This window comes from Chroicocephalus ridibundus, chromosome 22, assembly GCF_963924245.1.
Source record: "Chroicocephalus ridibundus chromosome 22, bChrRid1.1, whole genome shotgun sequence".
Classification (NCBI taxonomy): domain Eukaryota; kingdom Metazoa; phylum Chordata; class Aves; order Charadriiformes; family Laridae; genus Chroicocephalus; species Chroicocephalus ridibundus.
Genome location: NC_086305.1, coordinates 3267960 through 3286437, shown reverse-complemented (window position 1 = coordinate 3286437; position 18478 = coordinate 3267960). Strand labels below are relative to the sequence as shown.

The window sequence follows — 18478 nt, the reverse complement described above, 5'->3', positions numbered from 1 at the left end:
GTCTCTGCGAGGTCGGCGATGACCCTCGGCGGAGGCAGCCCCGGCCCCGGTGGGATGCTCAGTGCTGGTGGGATGCTCGGTGCCGGTGGGATGCTCGGTGCCGGGAAGGGACGGTGTCACGGGAGCGTGCCGGGCTCAGGGCCGTGGGAGGGGGACGTACACAGGAGGTGAGGAGCAAAACCCACTGGGATGGGGCCGTGGCCACAGGTGCCACCCCCCACCCCACCCCGAGCCTCGGGGTGCCATGCTTGGGTGCTGGCAGCCGTCGCGGCAGAGCCGCTGCAGCGGCCGTACGGGCACACGGGTTCATCCACACCCTCGGGTGGGGGCACCCGCTGCAGCCACCCCCACCCCCCCCCCCCCCGCCCCGGGAAAGGCTGCGGTGAGTGTCAAGCCCAGGACCCCCACGCTGGGATGTCCTGTGGGCACCCTCACCCCCCCTCCCCGTAGCTCCACAGCGACCCGATCCCCGCGTCCCCCCCTCCCTGTGCATCCCCCCCTCCCTGTGTCCCCCCTCTCGCCTCAGCCCTGATGGCAAATTTACCAAATTTTACTAGAAACCTGCCAAATCCTGCCGTGGTGGGGGCAACGACAGGCAGAAAGGGAGGGTAAAAGACTGGTGGCAGGGTGCGGGGTGGGGGGGGGTCTGCCTGCTGCGGGGAGGGGGGGAAGCAGGGCTGCCCGGCATGGAGGGGGCGATGGGGGTCCCTCCGCTGGCCCTGCAGCTGTTAAAGAACATCGAAGCATCGCCACGGCCATGTGTCCCTCCGTCACCGCCTGATGCTGGGGAGGGAGGGGGGTGCTCGGGGTCCCTGCCGTGGGGGGCGGGGGGGGGGCTACCCACGGGCTTTGCTCCGGCTGTCCCGCAGCGCCTCGATCTTGGGGGCCAGCTCCCCGAAGGTAGAGGCCTCCCCTTCCCAGGCACCGAGGTCAGACTCACTGGCCTGTAGTTCCCTGGATCCTCCTTCCGGCCCTTCTTGGGGATGGGTGTCACATTTGCCAACCTCCAGTCAGCTGGGACCTCCCCGGTTGTCCAGGACTGCTCATAAATGATACCAAGTGGCCTGGCGAGCACCTCCGCCAGCTCTTTCAATACCCTTGGGTGGATCCCATCCGGCCCCATAGATTTGTTCACCTCCAGGTGCTGAAGCAGGTCCCTCACCATTTCCCTTTGGATTAGAGGGGCTTCATTCTGCTCCCCATCCCTGTCTTCTAGCTCAGGGGTCTGGGTGCTCAGGGAACAACTGGTCCTACTGCTGAAGACTGAGGCAAAGACGGCATTAAGTACCTCAGCCTTTTCCTCATCCTTGGTCACTATGTTGCCGGCCCCATCTACTAGAGGACAGAGATAATCCTTAGTCCTCTTCTTATTGCTAATATATTTATAGAAACTTTTTTTGTTGTCCTTGACAACAGAAGCCAGGTTTAGCTCTAGCTGGGCTTTGGCCCTCCTGATTTTTTCCCTACATAGCTTAACTACCTCTTTGTAGTCGTCTTGAGTGGCCTGCCCTTCCTTCCAGAGGCCATAGATCCTCTTTTTAAGACTTCCTTCTTGAAAATCACCCAGGCTTCCTGGGCTCCTTTGCCCTGGAGGACTGCCTCCCAGGGGACTTTGTCAACCAGGCTCCTGAAAAGCCCAAAGTCCGCCCTCCGGAAGTCCAAGGTAGCAGTTCTGCTGACCCCTCTCCTTGCTTCTCGCAGAATCGAAAACTCTTATCATTTCATGGTCACTGTTCCCGAGACAGCCTCCAACCTTCACATCCCCCACAAGACCTTCCCTGTTTACAAACCACAGATCCAGCAGGGCACCTTCCCTTGTTGGCTCTCTCACCAGCTGGGTCAAGAAGTTACCCCCAGCACATTCCAGGAACCTTCTAGACTCTTCCCTCCCTGCTGTATTGTATTCCCAGCAGATGTCCGGCAAATTGAAGTCCCCCACAAGGACAAGAGCTCGCGATCTTGAGACTTCGCCCAGAATATTTCATCTGCCTCCTCATCCTGGTTGGGCGGTCTATAACAGACTGCTACTACGATATCCGCCTTGTTAGCCCTGCCCTGATTCTTACCCAGAAACGCTCAGTCTCATTAGCACCATCGTTAAGCTCAAAGCATTCATAGCACTCCTTAATATACAGGGCCACACCCCCGCCTCGCCTTGCTCACCTATCCTTCCTGAAGAGCCTATAGGCATCCCTGGCAGCACTACAGCTACGTGAGTCATCCCACCGCGTCAATCCTGTGCCACTGGGGTCGTGGCACTCCCGGCGCGGGGACAGGTGCGGCGTGAAGATGGCGCTGAGCTGGCGCCGTGACAAGGTACCGGGGCGTTGGAGGGTGGGGGTGTCTTATGGCCCTTTGTGGTACAACGGGGTCTGAGCTGGTGCTCCGGGATGGGGCCACCACCTCGGGCAGGGGCTGGCTGGATCCGTCCCCGGCTGGCCGGGCTCTGTGCGGTGCCTGTGGGCAAGCGGCAACTGGGCTCTTGCCGAGGTTCCCGGAGGAACCCCTGTCCCGGAGCTTTCTCTTTGAAGGCGAAGGCTGATGGCAGCAAACCCGGGTGGGCTCCTGGCACCCGGGACCACCCCGTCACCTCCACCCTACGCCTTGAGCTGGCTCTAGCTCCCCGTGCCAGCGGGTCCTGGGGGGCTGCGCGCCCTTGCTGGCCCTCCCCCAGGTTTCGGGGCTGTACCCTGTGTTTGCTTTCCCAAAGGAGAACAGCCCCATCCCGGAACTAGGGGTTTATTGCTCTTTTCGGATCTGCTGCACGTTTCCTGGTGCAGCCGGAGGACTCGGGCTCTGCCCTGCCCCTAAGGGTGCCCTGCCCAGCCTGGGCTCTCCCTGCGTGGCAGCGGACACCTTTCTGGGTGCCTGTGGCATGGTGTGACCCTCTGGCACCGGGAAATCTCCCTTCTCCCCTTCCCGTGCTGGCATCTCCGTGGTCCAGCTCCGCAGGGACGGATGCTGTGCCCTTGCCTGGGGCATCTCTCCGGGTGCGGGTGCCCGGGGGCTGCGGGGGTGGCCGGTGCCGCATCCCTCTCCCCATCTCTTGCAGAGCACGTCCCTGTGGTGCTACAGGCTGGAGCTGTGGGGTCTGGTTGCCATGGGGCTCCTGGGGCTCTACCTGTTCTACCGCGATGATGGGCTGTGGCTCAGCATGACCCCCAAGCGTAGCAACCCCCCCAGCCCCCAGGCAGCCCCCAGGCTCCCCCCGCCAACCCCTGCCCCCTGCGTGGCCAACACCTCGATGCACAAGATCGACGGCTTCGCCAAACTGCCCGGCCACGTGCAGGACTTCATGCGGTACCAGCACTGCCGGTTCTTCCCGGAGCTGCTGGGCGTCCCCGACAAGTGTGGGGGGCCCGATGGGTCCCCCGACGTCTTCCTCCTCTTGGCCATCAAGTCATCGCCGATGAACTACGAGCGGCGGGAGGTGATCCGCAGGACCTGGGGGCAGGAGAGGACCTTCGAAGGAGCCTTAATCCGCCGGGTTTTCCTCGTGGGGGTGACCACCATCGCCCGGGATGCCAAGAAGCTCAACTGGCTGCTGCGGCTGGAGCAGGAGGAGCACGGGGACATGCTGCAGTGGGACTTCAAGGACACCTTCTTCAACCTGACGCTGAAGCAGGTTCTCTTCCACTCCTGGCTGGAGGAGCACTGCCCCGGCGTCCGCTTCATCTTCAACGGGGACGACGACGTCTTCGTCAACACGGACAACGTCATCCACTTTGCGATGTCCACCCAGGGCAGCAGCGAGGAGCAGCATCTCATGGTGGGGCAGCTCTTCATCAATAACACACCCGTCCGTTTTCAGCGCAGCAAGTACTTCGTGCCCACGCAGCTCATGGCCTCCAACTACTACCCGCCCTACTGCGGCGGCGGCGGGATGCTCATGTCCGGCTTCACCGCCCGCGTCATCGCCCGGGAATCGCGGGACGTCAAGCTCTTCCCCATTGACGACGTCTACCTGGGCATGTGCTTGCAGAAGGCAGGGCTCCTGCCCGCTTCCCACACCGCCATCCGGACCATGGGCGTGGGGGTACCGGCCAACACCGACCCCTTCGATCCCTGCTACTACCGGGAGCTGCTGCTGGTGCACCGCTTCGTGCCCTACGAGACGGCGGCGATGTGGCAGGCCATCCATGAGCCCCAACTCAACTGCAGCAAGAAGGTGAGCGTCTTCTAGGGCAGCCGAGGAGGACCGAGAGCCGGGACGAAGCGCCGGTGCACCCCCCAGGGCTGTGGCTCTCCCCGGAGCCCCCGTAGATGCTGCTGCTGCCGCGCTGCCAGGGTCCCCGGGGCTGAGCCCCGTCCCCACCGCGCGTCTGCCGGGAGGGCAGCGCCGTGTTGAGCCCTGGCTCCCACCCGGGGACCGCGGAGCGTCACCCCACGCCCAACCTGCCCCTGGCCCCTTTTTGCCTGGTTTTTGCCCCGAATCTGCCCTCCCGTGGCCAGGGGAGCCCTGAGGCACTTGGGCAGGGAGAATAAATGAACCTGTGTTGTTAATGAGGACGTGGGGTCTGGAACCTTACTGGGGGACGGGGGGTGCAGGGAGGACGGGGGGAGCAGGGCTGAGGGGGGGAGCAAGGGGCGGGTGTTTGCCCCCAGTGAGAGCCCTGCCCCGGGGGTCTCTCTGCAGAGCCCCCGAGGTCCCCGAGCGGGTTGGGGCCGGGGGTGGGACGGGACGGGCTGCGCTGGTCTCTGCGAGGTCGGCGATGACCCTCGGCGGAGGCAGCCCCGGCCCCGGTGGGATGCTCGGTGCCGGTGGGATGCTCAGTGCTGGTGGGATGCTCGGTGCCGGTGGGATGCTCGGTGCCGGGAAGGGACGGTGTCACATGCGTGTGCCGGGCTCAGGGCCGTGGGAGGGGGACGTACACAGGGGGTGAGGAGCAAAACCCACTGGGACGGGGCCGTGGCCACAGGTGCCACCCCCCACCCCACCCCGAGCCTCGGGGTGCCATGCTTGGGTGCTGGCAGCCGTCGCGGCAGAGCCGCTGCAGCGGCCGTACGGGCACACGGGTTCATCCACACCCTCGGGTGGGGGCACCCGCTGCAGCCAGAGCCCCCCCCCATCCCCGCCCCGGGAAAGGCTGCGGTGAGTGTCAAGCCCAGGACCCCCACGCTGGGATGTCCTGTGGGCACCCTCACCCCCCCTCCCCGTAGCTCCACAGCGACCCGATCCCCGCGTCCCCCCCTCCCTGTGCATCCCCCCTCTCGCCTCAGCCCTGATGGCAAATTTACCAAATTTTACTAGAAACCTGCCAAATCCTGCCGTGGTGGGGGCAACGACAGGCAGAAAGGGAGGGTAAAAGACTGGTGGCAGGGTGCGGAGGGGGGGGGGGGTCTGCCTGCTGCGGGGAGGGGGGGAAGCAGGGCTGCCCGGCATGGAGGGGGCGATGGGGGTCCCTCCGCTGGCCCTGCAGCTGTTAAAGCACATCGAAGCATCGCCACGGCCATGTGTCCCTCCGTCACCGCCTGATGCTGGGGAGGGAGGGGGGTGCTCGGGGTCCCTGCCATGGGGGGCGGGGGGGGGGCTACCCACGGGCTTTGCTCCGGCTGTCCCGCAGCGCCTCGATCTTGGGGGCCAGCTCCCCGAAGGTGGGTCTGGCCCCGGGGGTGAAAACCCAGCAGCTCAGCATCAGCATGTAGACCTGGGGACAAGGGACAGGGCCGTCAGGGGAACAGGGTGGCCCCCCAGGGCACCCCCGCCCCGCTCCGAGACTCCCCCCTCTCACCTCCACGGGGCAGCCGAATGGCGCCGGGAGACGCCGGTTGTCCTTGAGGAGCTCCAGCAAGTGGCAGATGATCTGCGTCGTCTTCTCGGTGCCCATCATGCGGAGGAACTCCTGAGGGCACGGGGACGGCCATCAGCAGGGGACCACCGTGGCCGGATGGGGGGGGCTCATCCTGAAGGTAACGGGTTCAGAGTGGGGGCAGCGGGACCCCAGCCCTGGGAACAGGGCGGGGGGGTCTCACCTCCGAGGGGCTCTTGCTCTTGTTGCTGTAGGTGAAGAGCTCGTAGAGGAGGACCCCGAAGCTCCAGACATCGGATGCCCGGGAGAAGATGTTGTCTGCCAGGGATTCGGGCGCGTACCTGCCGGCGGGAGGATGCTGAGCACCGGATCCAGCCGGGCCGGCAGCCCCATGTCACCCCCCTCCCCGTCCCGTCCTCACCAGAAGACGGGGCTCTGGCCGGGTTCCCGCACCACGTAATAGTCCTTGTCCTGCGGCAGCAGCTTGGCCAGCCCGAAATCCCCGATCTTGACGTGGGTCTCGCTCTCCACCAGGATGTTCCTGCTGGCCAGGTCCCGGTGCACGCAGCGCTGCGACCCCAGGTACTCCATGCCCTGCGCAGGATGCAGCCGCTGGCTGGGGCTGGGACTCGGCAGCATCCCCAGGGCTCACCCCTTCCCGGACCGCGACCCCCTGGGTGAGCCATGGCATTGCTCCGTCCCCATCCATCCCCCCCACCAGAGGAGGACAGGACCCCCTTTGCCACCTTCCCCCGGCCGTCCCACCTTGCAGATCTGCCAGGCGTAGAGGAGCAGGGTCCTGTGGTCCAGGCGGGGCTGGTTCTTCTGCAGGTAGTCCCGCAGGCAGCCGTTGGGCAAGTACTCCATCACCAGCCGTAGCCCGCGCCGCCCTGCGCACACGTCCGTCACCTGCCGGCCGGGATGCGGGCAGAGCATCCCTTCCCGCTCCCTGCCCCCTGCCCTGCTCACCCCGGCTGTAACACACGCCCCGGTACTGGACGATGAAATCGTGCTGGAGCGAGTGCAGGATGTGGATCTCCCTCTCGAAATCCCGCAGCTCCTTGGCCGTATCCTGCTGCAGCTTCTTCACCGCCACCAGCTCCCCCGTGCTGTCGCCCAGCGGGTCGTAGCGGCACAGCTCCACGCTCCCAAAATTGCCCTGGCCGGGGAGAGGCGGGAGGGGGACGCGGGGTGATGGGGCGCTCTGTGTGTGTGTGGGGGGGGCCAGAGACCCCCACCACGTTCCCCACACATGGTCCTCCCCCAGATCCCCCCCACAAGCCCAGCATCTCTCAGCTTTATGGAGCAAAGCATCCCCCCCACCTCGCGAGTAGGGGATGTTTCATGCCCCGAACGGGGGTAAGGAGGGGGCGTTAGAAGAAACTCGTGCGCCAAGTCGTGCATGGGATGGGGCCCCCTCTGTCTGTGCCCACCCCCCCCCCCCACCGCCTTACCTTGCCCAGCAGCGAGATGTACTTGAGGTGCCGCTCCTCGAAGTGCGCGGGGTCCTGGCACGTGGCGAGGGGCTCGTACCCCCAGAAACTGTCCCGCAGCGTCACGTCGGTGGGTGACAGGTCCGAGAGCAGCTCGTAATCTGGGGAAGGTGGGCCGTGAGGGCACTGTTGGGGGGGCGGGGGGGGTCCAGAGCCTGTTCGCCCCCCACCCCGCCCTCCAATCCCGGGGCTCACCCGAGGTGATGAGGCTGTTGAGGTCCCGGATGAGGGCACGGAAGCAGGGCCGGCGGCCGGGCTGGTAGTCCATGCACTGCGCGATGAGCGTGGCCAGCTCCGTCCACTTGGGCGCAGGGAGCTGGAGGCTGCTCCGGTAGAAATCCAGCTTCTGCCGGGGTGGGAGAGGGTGCTGGGGGCTGGCTGCGGGGTGCCCGGCTCTGTGTCACCCCCTCCCCCCTGCCCCAAGCAGCCCCCGAACAGCCCCCATGCTCCTCACCAGCCCTGAGCATCACCCAAAGGCTGCAGGAGGTTAATTTGGGGGGGGGGTTGGTTATTGCCAGTCCCTGTAGGGCTGGACCTGGTGGCCCCCACCGTCACACACCGAGGCTGTGGGGCTCCGGGGCCCTGCGAGACCCCCATCTCAGGGTGCCATGGGTGCCCATCTCCCCCCGGTGCTGTCCCTGGGTCACCGGAGCCTCTGGCCGGCAGAGAAATCCCAGGGTGGGATGAGCAGCACGTGGTCTTCTCCGGGCAGTGGGTGAGTGAGCAGAGCCCAGGGGCAGCGGGATGGGGCAGGAGGGAGAGGGCAGGAGGATTGGGGTGCAGGGGGATGCGGCAGGAGGGTCGGGATGCAGCGGGATGGGACAGGAGGCTCGGGATGCAGTGGGAGAGAGCAGGAGGGTTGGGATGCAGTGGGATGGGGCAGGATGGAGAGGGCAAGGAGGCTTGGGATGCAGTGGGAGAGAGCAGGAGGGCTGGGATGCAGGGGGAGAAAGCAGAAGGGTTGGGATGCAGTGGGATGGGGCAGGATGGAGAGGGCAGGAGGGTCGGGATGCAGCGGAATGGGACAGGATGGAGAGGGCAGGAGGGTTGGGATGCAGCGGGATGGGACAGAAGGCTCGGGATGCAGCGGGAGAGAGCAGGACGGTTGGGATGCAGTGGGAGAGAGCAGGAGGGTTGGGATACAGTGGGATGGGGCAGGATGGGGAGGGTAGGAGGGTTGGGATGCAGCGGGATGGGACAGGAGGGTCAGGATGCAGTGGGAGAGAGCAGGAGGGTTGGGATGCAGTGGGATGGGGCAGGATGGAGAGGGCAGGAGGCTCGGGATGCAGTGGGAGAGAGCAGGAGGGTCGGGATGCAGCGGCATGGGACAGGACGGTTGGGATGCAGTGGGAGAGAGCAGGAGGGTTGGGATACAGTGGGATGGGGCAGGATGGAGAGGGTAGGAGGGTTGGGATGCAGCGGGATGGGACAGGAGGGTCAGGATGCAGTGGGAGAGAGCAGGAGGGTTGGGATGCAGTGGGATGGGGCAGGATGGAGAGGGCAAGGAGGCTCGGGGTGCAGTGGGAGAGAGCAGGAGGGTCGGGATGCAGCGGGATGGGACAGGACGGTTGAGATGCAGTGGGAGAGAGCAAGAGGGTGAGGGTGCAGTGGGATGGGGCAGGATGGAGAGGGTAGGAGGGTCGGGATGCAGCGGGATGGGACAGGAGGCTCGGGATGCAGCGGGAGAGAGCAGGAGGGTTGGGATGCAGTGGGATGGGGCAGGATGGAGAGGGCAGGAGGCTCAGGATGCAGTGGGAGAGAGCAGGAGGGTCGGGATGCAGCGGCATGGGACAGGACGGTTGGGATGCAGTGGGAGAGAGCAGGAGGGTTGGGATACAGTGGGATGGGGCAGGATGGAGAGGGTAGGAGGGTTGGGATGCAGCGGGATGGGACAGGAGGGTCAGGATGCAGTGGGAGAGAGCAGGAGGGTTGGGATACAGTGGGATGGGGCAGGATGGAGAGGGTAGGAGGGTTGGGATGCAGCGGGATGGGACAGGAGGGTCAGGATGCAGTGGGAGAGAGCAGGAGGGTTGGGATACAGTGGGATGGGGCAGGATGGAGAGGGTAGGAGGGTTGGGATGCAGCGGGATGGGACAGGAGGGTCAGGATGCAGTGGGAGAGAGCAGGAGGGTTGGGGTACTGTGGGATGGGGCAGGATGGAGAGGGCAAGGAGGCTCGGGGTGCAGTGGGAGAGAGCAGGAGGGTTGGGATGCAGGGGGATGGGGCAGCATGGAGAGGGCAGGAGGGTCAGGATGCAGTGGGTTGGGGCAGGAGGGTCGGGATGCGGTGGGAGAGAGCAGGAGGGTTGGGATACAGTGGGATGGGGCAGGATGGAGAGGGCAGGAGGGCTGGGATGCAGTGGGAGAGAGCAGGAGGGTTGGGATACAGTGGGATGGGGCAGGAGGGTCGGGATGCAGTGGGAGAGAGCAGGAGGGTTGGGATACAGTGGGATGGGGCAGGATGGAGAGGGCAGGAGGGCTGGGATGCAGTGGGAGAGAGCAGGAGGGTTGGGATACAGTGGGATGGGGCAGGAGGGTCGGGATGCAGCGGGCCGGGGCAGCCTCACCTTCTGGGGCTCCAGCAGGCTGACGGGCATGTTGCCACCACTGAAGATCTCCCAGAGGGTCGCCCCGAAGCTCCACTTGTCGGCCGGCAGCGCCAGGCTCTTGGGGTCACTGAGGCACTCGGGGGCCACCCAGGGGATGCGCTCCACCAGCACTGGGGAGACGGGGAGGGCCCCTATCAGCACCCACCGGGGGGGGCCCTGCCACCCCCCCCCCCTTCCCTCGACACCTTGGGTCAGTCCTGGCACTTACTCTCCTTGGCCAGGACAGAGACACTGACTCCGGGGTCGTTGAGCTTGATGAAGGGGGGGCTGCCGCTGGCTGCGTCCCCCTCCCGGGTCAGCAGCACCTTCTTAGCGGAGACGTTGCCGTGGGTGATTTTCTTGTCCTCCTGGGGAGGGGAGAGGGACCAGCACCCTCAGCGCAGCCCCGGCCCGTGGGGCAGCTCCATGCAGGGGGCTGAGCCGGTGCCGCGGGGCTGTGGGACATGGAGACATGGGAGCCATGGGGATGCAGATGAGTGGGAGCCATGGGGCATGGACACGTGGGAGCCATGGGACAGGGATCCATGGGGGCCATGGGACAGGGATGCGTGGGGGCCATGGGGATGTGGATGAGTGGGGGCTGTGGGACATGGACATGGGGGAGCCATGGGTCTGGGATGCATGGGCGACATGGGACTGGGATGCGTGGGAGCCATGGGGATGCAGACGAGTGGGGGCTGTGGGACATGGACATGTGGGAGCCATGGGACTGGGATGCATGGGAGCCATGGGACAGGGATGCGTGGGGGCCATGGGGATGTGGATGAGTGGGGGCTGTGGGACATGGACACGTGGGAGCCATGGGACTTGGATGCATGGGCGACATGGGACTGGGATGCGTGGGAGCCATGGGACTGAGATGCGTGGGGGCCGTGGGACATGGACATGTGGGGGCCATGGGACATGGATGCATGGGAGCCATGGAACTGGGATACATGGGGACCACGGGACAGGGATGCGTGGGGGCCATGGGACAGGGACATGTGGGGGCCATGGGACAGGGACACGTGGGAGCCATGGGACAGGGATGTACAGGTGCTGAAGGATGTAAATGCACAAGAATCACGGCCCATGGGTGCATTGGAGCTGCAGGACGCGGAAGCCGTGGGATGAGGACATGGGAGAGCTGTGGGATGCTGGCACAGAGGAGCTGCAGGACACACGGACAACGGGACACCCGTGCTCGGTGCCGCGCCGGCAGCCGGCTCACCAGGTAGTTGAGGGCGTACGCCAGCTGCTTGGCCACCTGCAGCTTCCAGCTTGTGGTCACCTTGCCCTCGCCTTGGTTCTTCTTCAGGTAGAGGTCCAGGGGTCCGTACCTGACGTACTCCTGCACCATGATACCTGCCGGGGGGGGGGGGGCGGGTAGGACACACAGTGGGGGCGGGTTCGGCGTGTGCCCTCCGTCAGCGCGGCGGTGCCCCAAATGGGGACGGTCACTCACTGTCCTTCCCGAGGCTGACGCCGTGCAGCAGCACCAGGTGCTTGTGGGAGAGCTGGCTCATGATGCTGGCTGCCTCCAGGAAGGACTGGGAGTGGGGAGAGTCCGGCTCAGGATGGGGGGGGGGGGTGAAAGCAGTGGGGGGGACACCCCCTTCTTCAGTGCCGGGTTGGGGGGGGGGTGCTGCTCCCGCCTCACCTCGGAGCAGTTGCGGTGGCTGCCGTCCATGACCTTGAGCACCACCTCGGTCTGGTAGTACCCGTCCTCCTCCTGGTCCCGCTTGACGCCCTTGTAGATCTGGGTGAAGGAGCCCTGGCCCAGGCTCTCGCCCTGCGGCGGGAGGGGGGATGCTGGGGGCGGGGGGGGGCCCTGCCTGCACCCCCCAGACCCCCCCTCCCCCCCCCCCAGACCCCCCTCCCCGTACCCGCGTGAGGCTCTGGGGGTCGATCTTGTGGAACGTCATCTGGTTGAGGCTGCGGCGGGGGGCGGCGGGGGAGCCGGGGGGCCGGGGGCAGCCGCTCCGCACGATCAGCAGGTTGGACTTATCTGGGAGGGGGGGGGAAACGGCCGTGAGGGGCGGCTGGAGCGCGCTGTGACCTCGCACAGCCCGCTCTGTGATGTCACAGCCCCCTCCGTGATGTCACATAGCCCGCACTACGATGACATAGCCTGCCTCTGTGACCTCACGCGGCCCTCTCTGTGATGTCACACAGCCCGCTCCGTGATGTCACGTAGCCCACACTATGATGACATAGCCTGGCTCTCTGACCTCATGCAGCCCTCTCTGTGATGTCACACAGCCCGCTCCGTGATGTCACGTAGCCCGCACTAGGATGACATAGCCTGCCTCTGTGACCTCACGCGGCCCTCTCTGTGATGTCACACAGCCTGCTCCGTGATGTCACATAGCCCACACTACGATGACATAGCCTGCCTCTGTGACCTCACGCGGCCCTCTCTGTGATGTCACACAGCCCGCTCCGTGATGTCACGTAGCCCGCACTACGATGACATAGCCTGGCTCTGTGACCTCATGCAGCCCTCTGTGTGATGTCACACAGCCCGCTCCGTGATGTCACAGCCCGCTCCGTGATGTCACAGAGCCCACACTATGATGACATAGCCTGGCTCTGTGACCTCACGTGGCCCACTCTGTGATGTCACACAGCCCGCTCCGTGATGTCACACAGCCAGCTCTGTGACCTCACGCGACCTGCTCTGTGACCTCACGCAGCCCGCCTTGTGACGTCACACAGCCCACTCTGTGGTGACGTAGCCTGGCTCGGTGACCTCACGCAGCGCCCCCCCTCTAGGGTGTCCCGCAGCCCACACTCTGATGACATCGCCTGGCTCCGTGACGTCACGCAGCCTGTTTTCTGACGTCACGCCGCCGCGGGTGCGCGCAGCCCTGCCCCATCTCCCGTCCCCCGCCGCGGCGGCGTCACCTTTGGGCAGGGGCGGGCAGCAGGCAGCCAGGCGCATGCGGGCACCCTCTGCCTGCAGCCCGCGGCGCCCGTAGGTGCCCAGCAGCTCCCGCAGGCTGCAGAACCGCCGGGCCACCCCCGAGAGCCAGAAGTTCCCATCCTCGTCCCTGCGGATCAGGCAGCGCTTGTAATCCTGGCCGGAGCGGGTCTGCGGGGGTGAGAGCCGGGCTCAGCGGCACGGGGTCCCGTCCCCGCAACGAGTCCCTCCTGCCCCGCGCGTCCCCGTGGCAGCCCCGGTGCCGTGCCCATCCCAAAGGACCGTCACTGGTGGCACCGTCCCTGCGAGCAGCAGGTCTCTCAGCCCCGCGTTTCCCTCCCCGCTCCCGGTGACACCCGCGGCACCCAGGATGGGAGCCTGCAGGGTGCTGGGGGGTGCCGGCACCCCGGTCCCGTGGCGGTGGCAGTGGCGGTGGCGGTCTCACCTCGGCGCAGACGGTCAGCAGGTAGCTGTCGAAGTCCTGCGGGCTGCGGCGCAGCAGGTACAGCCCCGGCCGGCTCCCCGCCACCTTCAGCTTGTTCACCGCAAACTCGGAGCTGCGAAGGGCAGGGCAGGGTCGGGCACAGAGCGGGTCCCCCCCGCCAGGGACCCCCCCGTTGCTCACCCCTCCGCCACGGTGTCCCCACACCCGGCGGGCACCGGGGTGGCCGGGGCATCACCTGCCCAGCGAGCAGGATGGGGACCGGTGCCCGCCGCTCTTGCGCCCCCCACCCAAGTGATTTCTTCCCCCATCGCTCGTGGGTTGGGGGTGGCAAGGGGCGGGGGGGGGAGGGGGGAGGGGTCCCAGCACCCACCTGATGGGCCCGTGGCACTGGTTCTCCACGTCCTCCAGGAGCCGGGGGGGGGCCACCTCCTTGCAGAAGTAATGGTGGGCATCTGCCGTCAGGCGGTAGTAGCCGTCGATGAGAGCCACGAAGGAGCGGGCTTCCCGCAGCGTGGGGAACTCCACCTCCTGGGGGCCGGGCAGGGAGGGGGGGGTCAGACCCATATTGACCCCCCCACCTCCAGCCCCACGGGGGCTTCCCCTGTGCCCTCCCCCCTGCCTCACCAGCACCCTGTTGTCCGTCTTGGTGAGGGTGACGACGCGGTTCTCCACGGGGCTGCCCTCCCGGCTCGCCTGCTTGATGCTGATGTCGGCGATGTCGGGGAAGTCGCAGAAGTGCTGGCGGCTCTGCGAGGGGACACGACTGGGACGCATCACCCCCCCCCCCCCCCACGCCATGGGACACCACCCCACTACCTCGACGCAGCCGCCTGCCCTCACCTCGGAGCCGACGCAGCTCCAGGAGACGCCGCTCTCGCCGGCCACGTGGATGGCGATGGCGGCGGCGGAGCCCGGCGAGCGCACGTGGAAGCTCTCCTCCGCCCAGCGCCGCTGCAGCCGCTCCAGGTCCAGCAGGTACTTGAGCTTCAGGTAGCGTCCGTCCGTCTGGCAGCCCCCGATCTTCCGCAGGGATTTGCTGAAGCGGCGGCGGATGCGCTTGCGGGTGAGGAAGCTGTGCTGCTGGATCTGGCACCGCAGCGGCTCGGGGATGCAGGATTTGTAGCTGCCGGGGAGGGGGAGGTGAGGCAGCGGCGGGTGCCGGGCTGTCCCCGTGGGTGCCAGGCGGCCCCCGCGGCCCCCAGCTCACCTGACGTGGCTGAAGACCTCGTCCGGGCTCTGCCGCTTCTCCTTGGCGATGCGCAGCATGTCCAGCACGGCCAGGCTCAGGCACTCCTCCTGCGTGGGCAGGCTCAGCGCCACCGCCACGCGCCCCCCGATGAAATCGCTGCGGGACTGGGGAGGGTGCAGGGGCTGGCTGGGGGGGGGGTGTCTCCATGCCAGCCCCCCGCTCCCCGCACCGGGTGCATCTCCTGCCCAGGGATGCTGCAGCCAGGAGACCCGATGCACCCCCAAGACCCCCGGTCCATGCACCCCCCCGGCTAACTGGAGCTTCTAGGGTGGCCCCTGCTGACCCCCCCATCACGCTGGGCTGGCTGTGGGGTGGTGGGGTGGCTCCAGCCCCAGTCCCCTGCCCCGGTGTCCGCAGTCACCGGAGTCACGTCCTGCCCCGGGTGCTGGTTGCCTGCTGCTGCCTGGGGGGCAGCGGAGACAGCTCCATCTGTGGGGCATGCATCACCCAGGGGACACAGAGACCCCCATCTTGGCAACCTGGGGTGCCCCACGCCCGTCACGGGATGCCCACGGGCAGCTCCAGCCAAGCTAGCCAGCAGGACCCACATCCCACAGGCATTGTGGCCAGGGGCCAGTGGATGCTGGAGGAGGAGGAGGAGGGCGGCACGGCCCAGGGTGGTGAAGGGCATCGCTGCACTGAGGTTAACACGTACCACACACCCGAGAAGCCACACGGGACCCCCACCTGTGGCCCCCCATGTTGGGGACAGAGATGCCAGCCTGGCAGGGCTCACCTGGGCAAAAAGGTAATCGATGACGGGGTAGTCCAGGACGGGGCTGGCCCGGTCGTTCAGCAGCTGGAAGCGGTGGGACTGTCCCAGCCCGCACCAGTTGGGGAAGAAGAACCTGATGGGGAGAGCGGAGGGGGCTCAGCGCCACGTCCCCCATAGTGCACAGCCCCTATCAGCCCTCAGAGACTCCCCAGGGAGCCGGGCTGGGGCTGGGGCTGGGGCTGGCCGCGTCCCCGGGGGCTGTACCTGATCCTGTACACCACGACCTGGCTGCGGGACTCATCGACGGTGAAGAGGTGGTTGGGGGGGAACCAGCAGCTGAGATCCTCGGTGGCCAGGGCGAAAAGCGGGTGGCAGACAGGCAGCACGCCTGGGGACGGAGAACGGTGCAGTGACACCCCCCCCCAGCGCCGAGGACGGGGACAGCCGGTACCACGGAGCCCATGGCCGGTGCCCACCGGTGCCGGGGGACGATGCTCACCGCAGGCTTTGGCGGCGCGGACGCACAGCTCCTCAGCCGTGTACTCGCCAAAACTGAAGGTGAGGAAGCCGGCGGCGGTGCCGGGGGGGCTGCGGGGGTTCGGGGCCTGGTGGTACAGGTACACCTGGAGGGTGCCGGTCTCGGTGGAGGAGAGGCTGCAGGAGCGCTCCCCGATCAGCGGGGTGTCCTCGCCCAGGGGGGCCATGGCAGGCGCTGCAAGGATGCGGGGGCTCAGCACTGGGCTCTTGGTGGCACTGTCCCCCTCAGTGTGAGCCCCACCATGGCAGTGACCTTGCCCCACACGTGCCTTTTCCCACGCACTTCCCTTGGCGTCATCCCCTCCCCAGGGTAAAACCCCGCAGCCGAACCTGCGGCATCTCCAGGACTGGGGTCAGCCTGTCCTGGGAAGGATGAAAGGGAAACTGAGGCACACAGCCCTTTCTCCGGGCATGTGGATGCACCCGCGCTCCCCAGCCCCTCCCATGGCCGCTCCTCCCCGCCAGCCGGCCCAGGGCCGTGCGCCCATGCCCTGCATCGCTCCCAGGCGTGGGCCTGGAGGACTCGGCTCCATCCCTGTGCCCACCTGGGCTGGTTGGACCCTGCGAAACCCCCCCCGTGCCGGTGCGGTACCTGCTGCCGTGCCAGCGCCCGTGTGCTCCGACCCTGGGGAGCGGGTCCCGGGCAGGGCTGTGCCACTGGGTCGGGGTTCCTGGGCTGCGTAGGCGGCTGCTCGGAGCCTGCAAGCGAAGGAGAGAGTCACAAAAAACCCCTCAGTGACTTCCTTCCTGCCCGCAGCCTCCGCGGCGGCTGGCTTCCTGGCAAGGGAGGGGGCACGGGGTGGGGGGCAGAGAGGAGACACCCCAGGGGGTAGCAGGGACCAGCTGGGGGGTGCAGGGGTAGGGAGCCCCGGGCATCCTGCTTCGTGCTGGGCATCCCAAAGGACACGGGGACCTCGCTGGTCCTGGTGCGGTGGGTACCGCAGGGATGGGCGATGCTCTGCCAGGGCATCCCAGCCCCGTCCTGTCCCACCCCACGCTGTGGGGGCGAGGGGCTGGGTGCTGCCGGTGCCATTGTGCCTTTGGGGCCGCCGTGCCTGGCCCCCGGTGCCGTGCAGCCTTGCACGCACCCGCTGGCGGATGTGGCCGGGCCCAGCAGCCGCCGCCGGTTGCTTTTCCCTTTGCGGAGGCGAAGCTGGGGGTGAGGCAGGGAAGGGGGTTCTGTCCTCTGGGACGGGTGTTGGGGACAAGGCCACCAGGGCTGGAGCCAGACCCCGAGGACCTCGGTGGGGATGGTGCCCCTGTGGCGGCTCTGTCCCCACGTCGTCGGGGCTTGTCCCCGCTCCCAACCCCAGGCTGGTCTCCGGGGTTCTGGGCTGAAGAATTCCCCGTGGGACAAACCTGTCTGGGGGCTGGGCGGGCGAGACAAAGCCGCGTTTGTGCGGGGGAACAAGGAAGCCGCGCTGGCCCCATACCTGGGTGCCACGTATCCCCGCGGCCGGAGCCGTCCCACCGTCCCCGGGGTCCCCCCCGCCGGGGTACGGGGAGGGGGGGGACACACACAGCCGTGCCGCCGCTCGAGGTGGCCCCGGGTCCGCCGTGGCGTGCGGGAGGGAAGGGGTTATGGATGCGGCCCCCGACGGCTCCGTCCTCCCCCCCGAGGGTCCCTCCCCGCTGCCCGCCCCGGGGGCTGGAGGAGCCCGAGGCACGGCCGGCCCCTCTCCCCCGTCCGCCGCCTCCACCGAGGACGTCGCAGTCACGGCCGGGCTCCCCACGGAGACCATCCCGCCCCGCCCCGGGAACCCCCCCGCTCCATCCCCGGTGCGCTGCCCCGCTCTCCGCCTCCAGCACCGCGTCCTCGCCGGGCTGCCCGCGAACCAGCTGCCTTTTTTTTTTTCTGGGTAAAGGTTTAGTTTGGATTTGTTTTGTCCCCTCGGCTGGAGATAAACCGGGCTCCGGCGGCGGCTCTGCCCGTCCTTGTTGGGGATGGCCGGGGTCGGGGCGGGGGGGGGGGGTCGCTCCCTCCCGGCCGTGTCCTTCGGGTGCCGCCGCGTCCCCGGAGCCGGTGCCGGGTGCGCCGCGGGGCTGCGGGACCGGGCGCTGCTGCTCTGCTCTGCTCTGCTCTGCCTGCCAGCCCCCAGCCGGGAGGTACCGGGGGGAATTTTCTTGCTGAGCTCGGGCTGTCCCTCTTGGAACGCGGGCTTGGCCCTGCGCGGCCGAACGCCGGGCACTGACCTGCCCCGGGACAGGACAGGGACAGGGACAAGGACGGGATAGGGACGGGATGGGACAGGGACAGGGATGGGACAGGGACGGATGGGCACAGTGTCAGGACAGGGACGGGATAGGGATGGATGGGACAGTGTCGGGACAGGGATGGGACAGGGACGGGACAGGGTCGGGACAAGGATGGGACAGGATGGGAAGGGATGGGATGGGACAGGACAGGAATGGGTCAGGGATGGGACCGGGACGGGATGGGACCGGGACGGGATGGGATGGGAGAGAGGTGGGACAGGGACGTAATGGGATGGGACAGGGATGGGACAAGAATGGGACAGGCATGGGACTGGGACGGGATGGGATGGGATGGGAGAGAGATGGGACAGGGACGTGATGGGACAGGACAGGGACAGGTATGGGATGGCATCGGACAGGAGAGGGACAAGACAAGGATGGGATGGGACGGGACAGGACAGGGATGGGACAGGGACAGGGGTAGGTATGGGATGGCATGGGACAGGAGAGGGACGGGGCAGGGATGGGATGGGATGGGACAGTATGGGACAGGCAGGCAGCTACTCTCTCCACTCCGTGCTTG

General features: G+C 67.0%; 2 protein-coding genes across 2 annotated transcripts; one reads left to right on the top strand and one right to left on the bottom strand.

Annotated features, from left to right (window-relative positions):
- Positions 1 to 2260: 2260 nt before the first annotated feature.
- LOC134526380 (N-acetyllactosaminide beta-1,3-N-acetylglucosaminyltransferase 3-like) lies at positions 2261 to 5106 on the top strand. Its single transcript, XM_063358210.1, has 2 exons — positions 2261 to 2316; positions 3053 to 5106. The coding sequence occupies exons 1-2, from the start codon at positions 2290 to 2292 to the stop codon at positions 4181 to 4183; spliced, it is 1158 nt and encodes a 385-aa protein (XP_063214280.1). The 5' UTR covers positions 2261 to 2289; the 3' UTR covers positions 4184 to 5106.
- A 260-nt stretch (positions 5107 to 5366) lies between these two features.
- Positions 5367 to 17429, bottom strand: JAK3 (Janus kinase 3). The gene is made up of 25 exons (XM_063357931.1): positions 17133 to 17429; positions 16292 to 16398; positions 15662 to 15874; positions 15427 to 15550; positions 15184 to 15295; positions 14406 to 14551; positions 14039 to 14321; positions 13823 to 13945; positions 13569 to 13726; positions 13199 to 13310; positions 12738 to 12924; positions 11717 to 11838; positions 11491 to 11622; positions 11296 to 11380; positions 11062 to 11195; positions 10060 to 10198; positions 9810 to 9961; positions 7439 to 7589; positions 7205 to 7344; positions 6720 to 6909; positions 6516 to 6640; positions 6172 to 6344; positions 5974 to 6091; positions 5733 to 5843; positions 5367 to 5648 (listed from the first exon to the last, which is right to left on the bottom strand). Exons 3-25 carry the CDS (start codon positions 15864 to 15866, stop codon positions 5532 to 5534), a joined length of 3339 nt encoding a protein of 1112 aa, XP_063214001.1. The 5' UTR covers positions 15867 to 15874; positions 16292 to 16398; positions 17133 to 17429; the 3' UTR covers positions 5367 to 5531.
- Between the last annotated feature and the right edge of the window lie 1049 nt (positions 17430 to 18478).

What these genes read in the sequence shown, in the direction of transcription:
- LOC134526380 (XM_063358210.1), top strand. Translation starts at nt 2,290, where the DNA reads ATGGCGCTGAGCTGGCGCCGTGACAAG. An exon ending in TGAGCTGGCGCCGTGACAAG is followed by an intron (nt 2,317 to 3,052) that starts GTACCGGGGCGT and finishes CATCTCTTGCAG; the next exon opens with AGCACGTCCCTGTGGTGCTA.
- JAK3 (XM_063357931.1), bottom strand. Translation starts at nt 15,866, where the DNA reads ATGGCCCCCCTGGGCGAGGACACCCCGCTGATCGGGGAGCGCTCCTGC. An exon ending in ACCCCCAGAGCCTCACGCGG is followed by an intron (nt 11,623 to 11,716) that starts GTACGGGGAGGG and finishes CTCCCGCCGCAG; the next exon opens with GGCGAGAGCCTGGGCCAGGG. An exon ending in GGGCGTGTGTTACAGCCGGG is followed by an intron (nt 6,641 to 6,719) that starts GTGAGCAGGGCA and finishes ACGTGTGCGCAG; the next exon opens with GGCGGCGCGGGCTACGGCTG.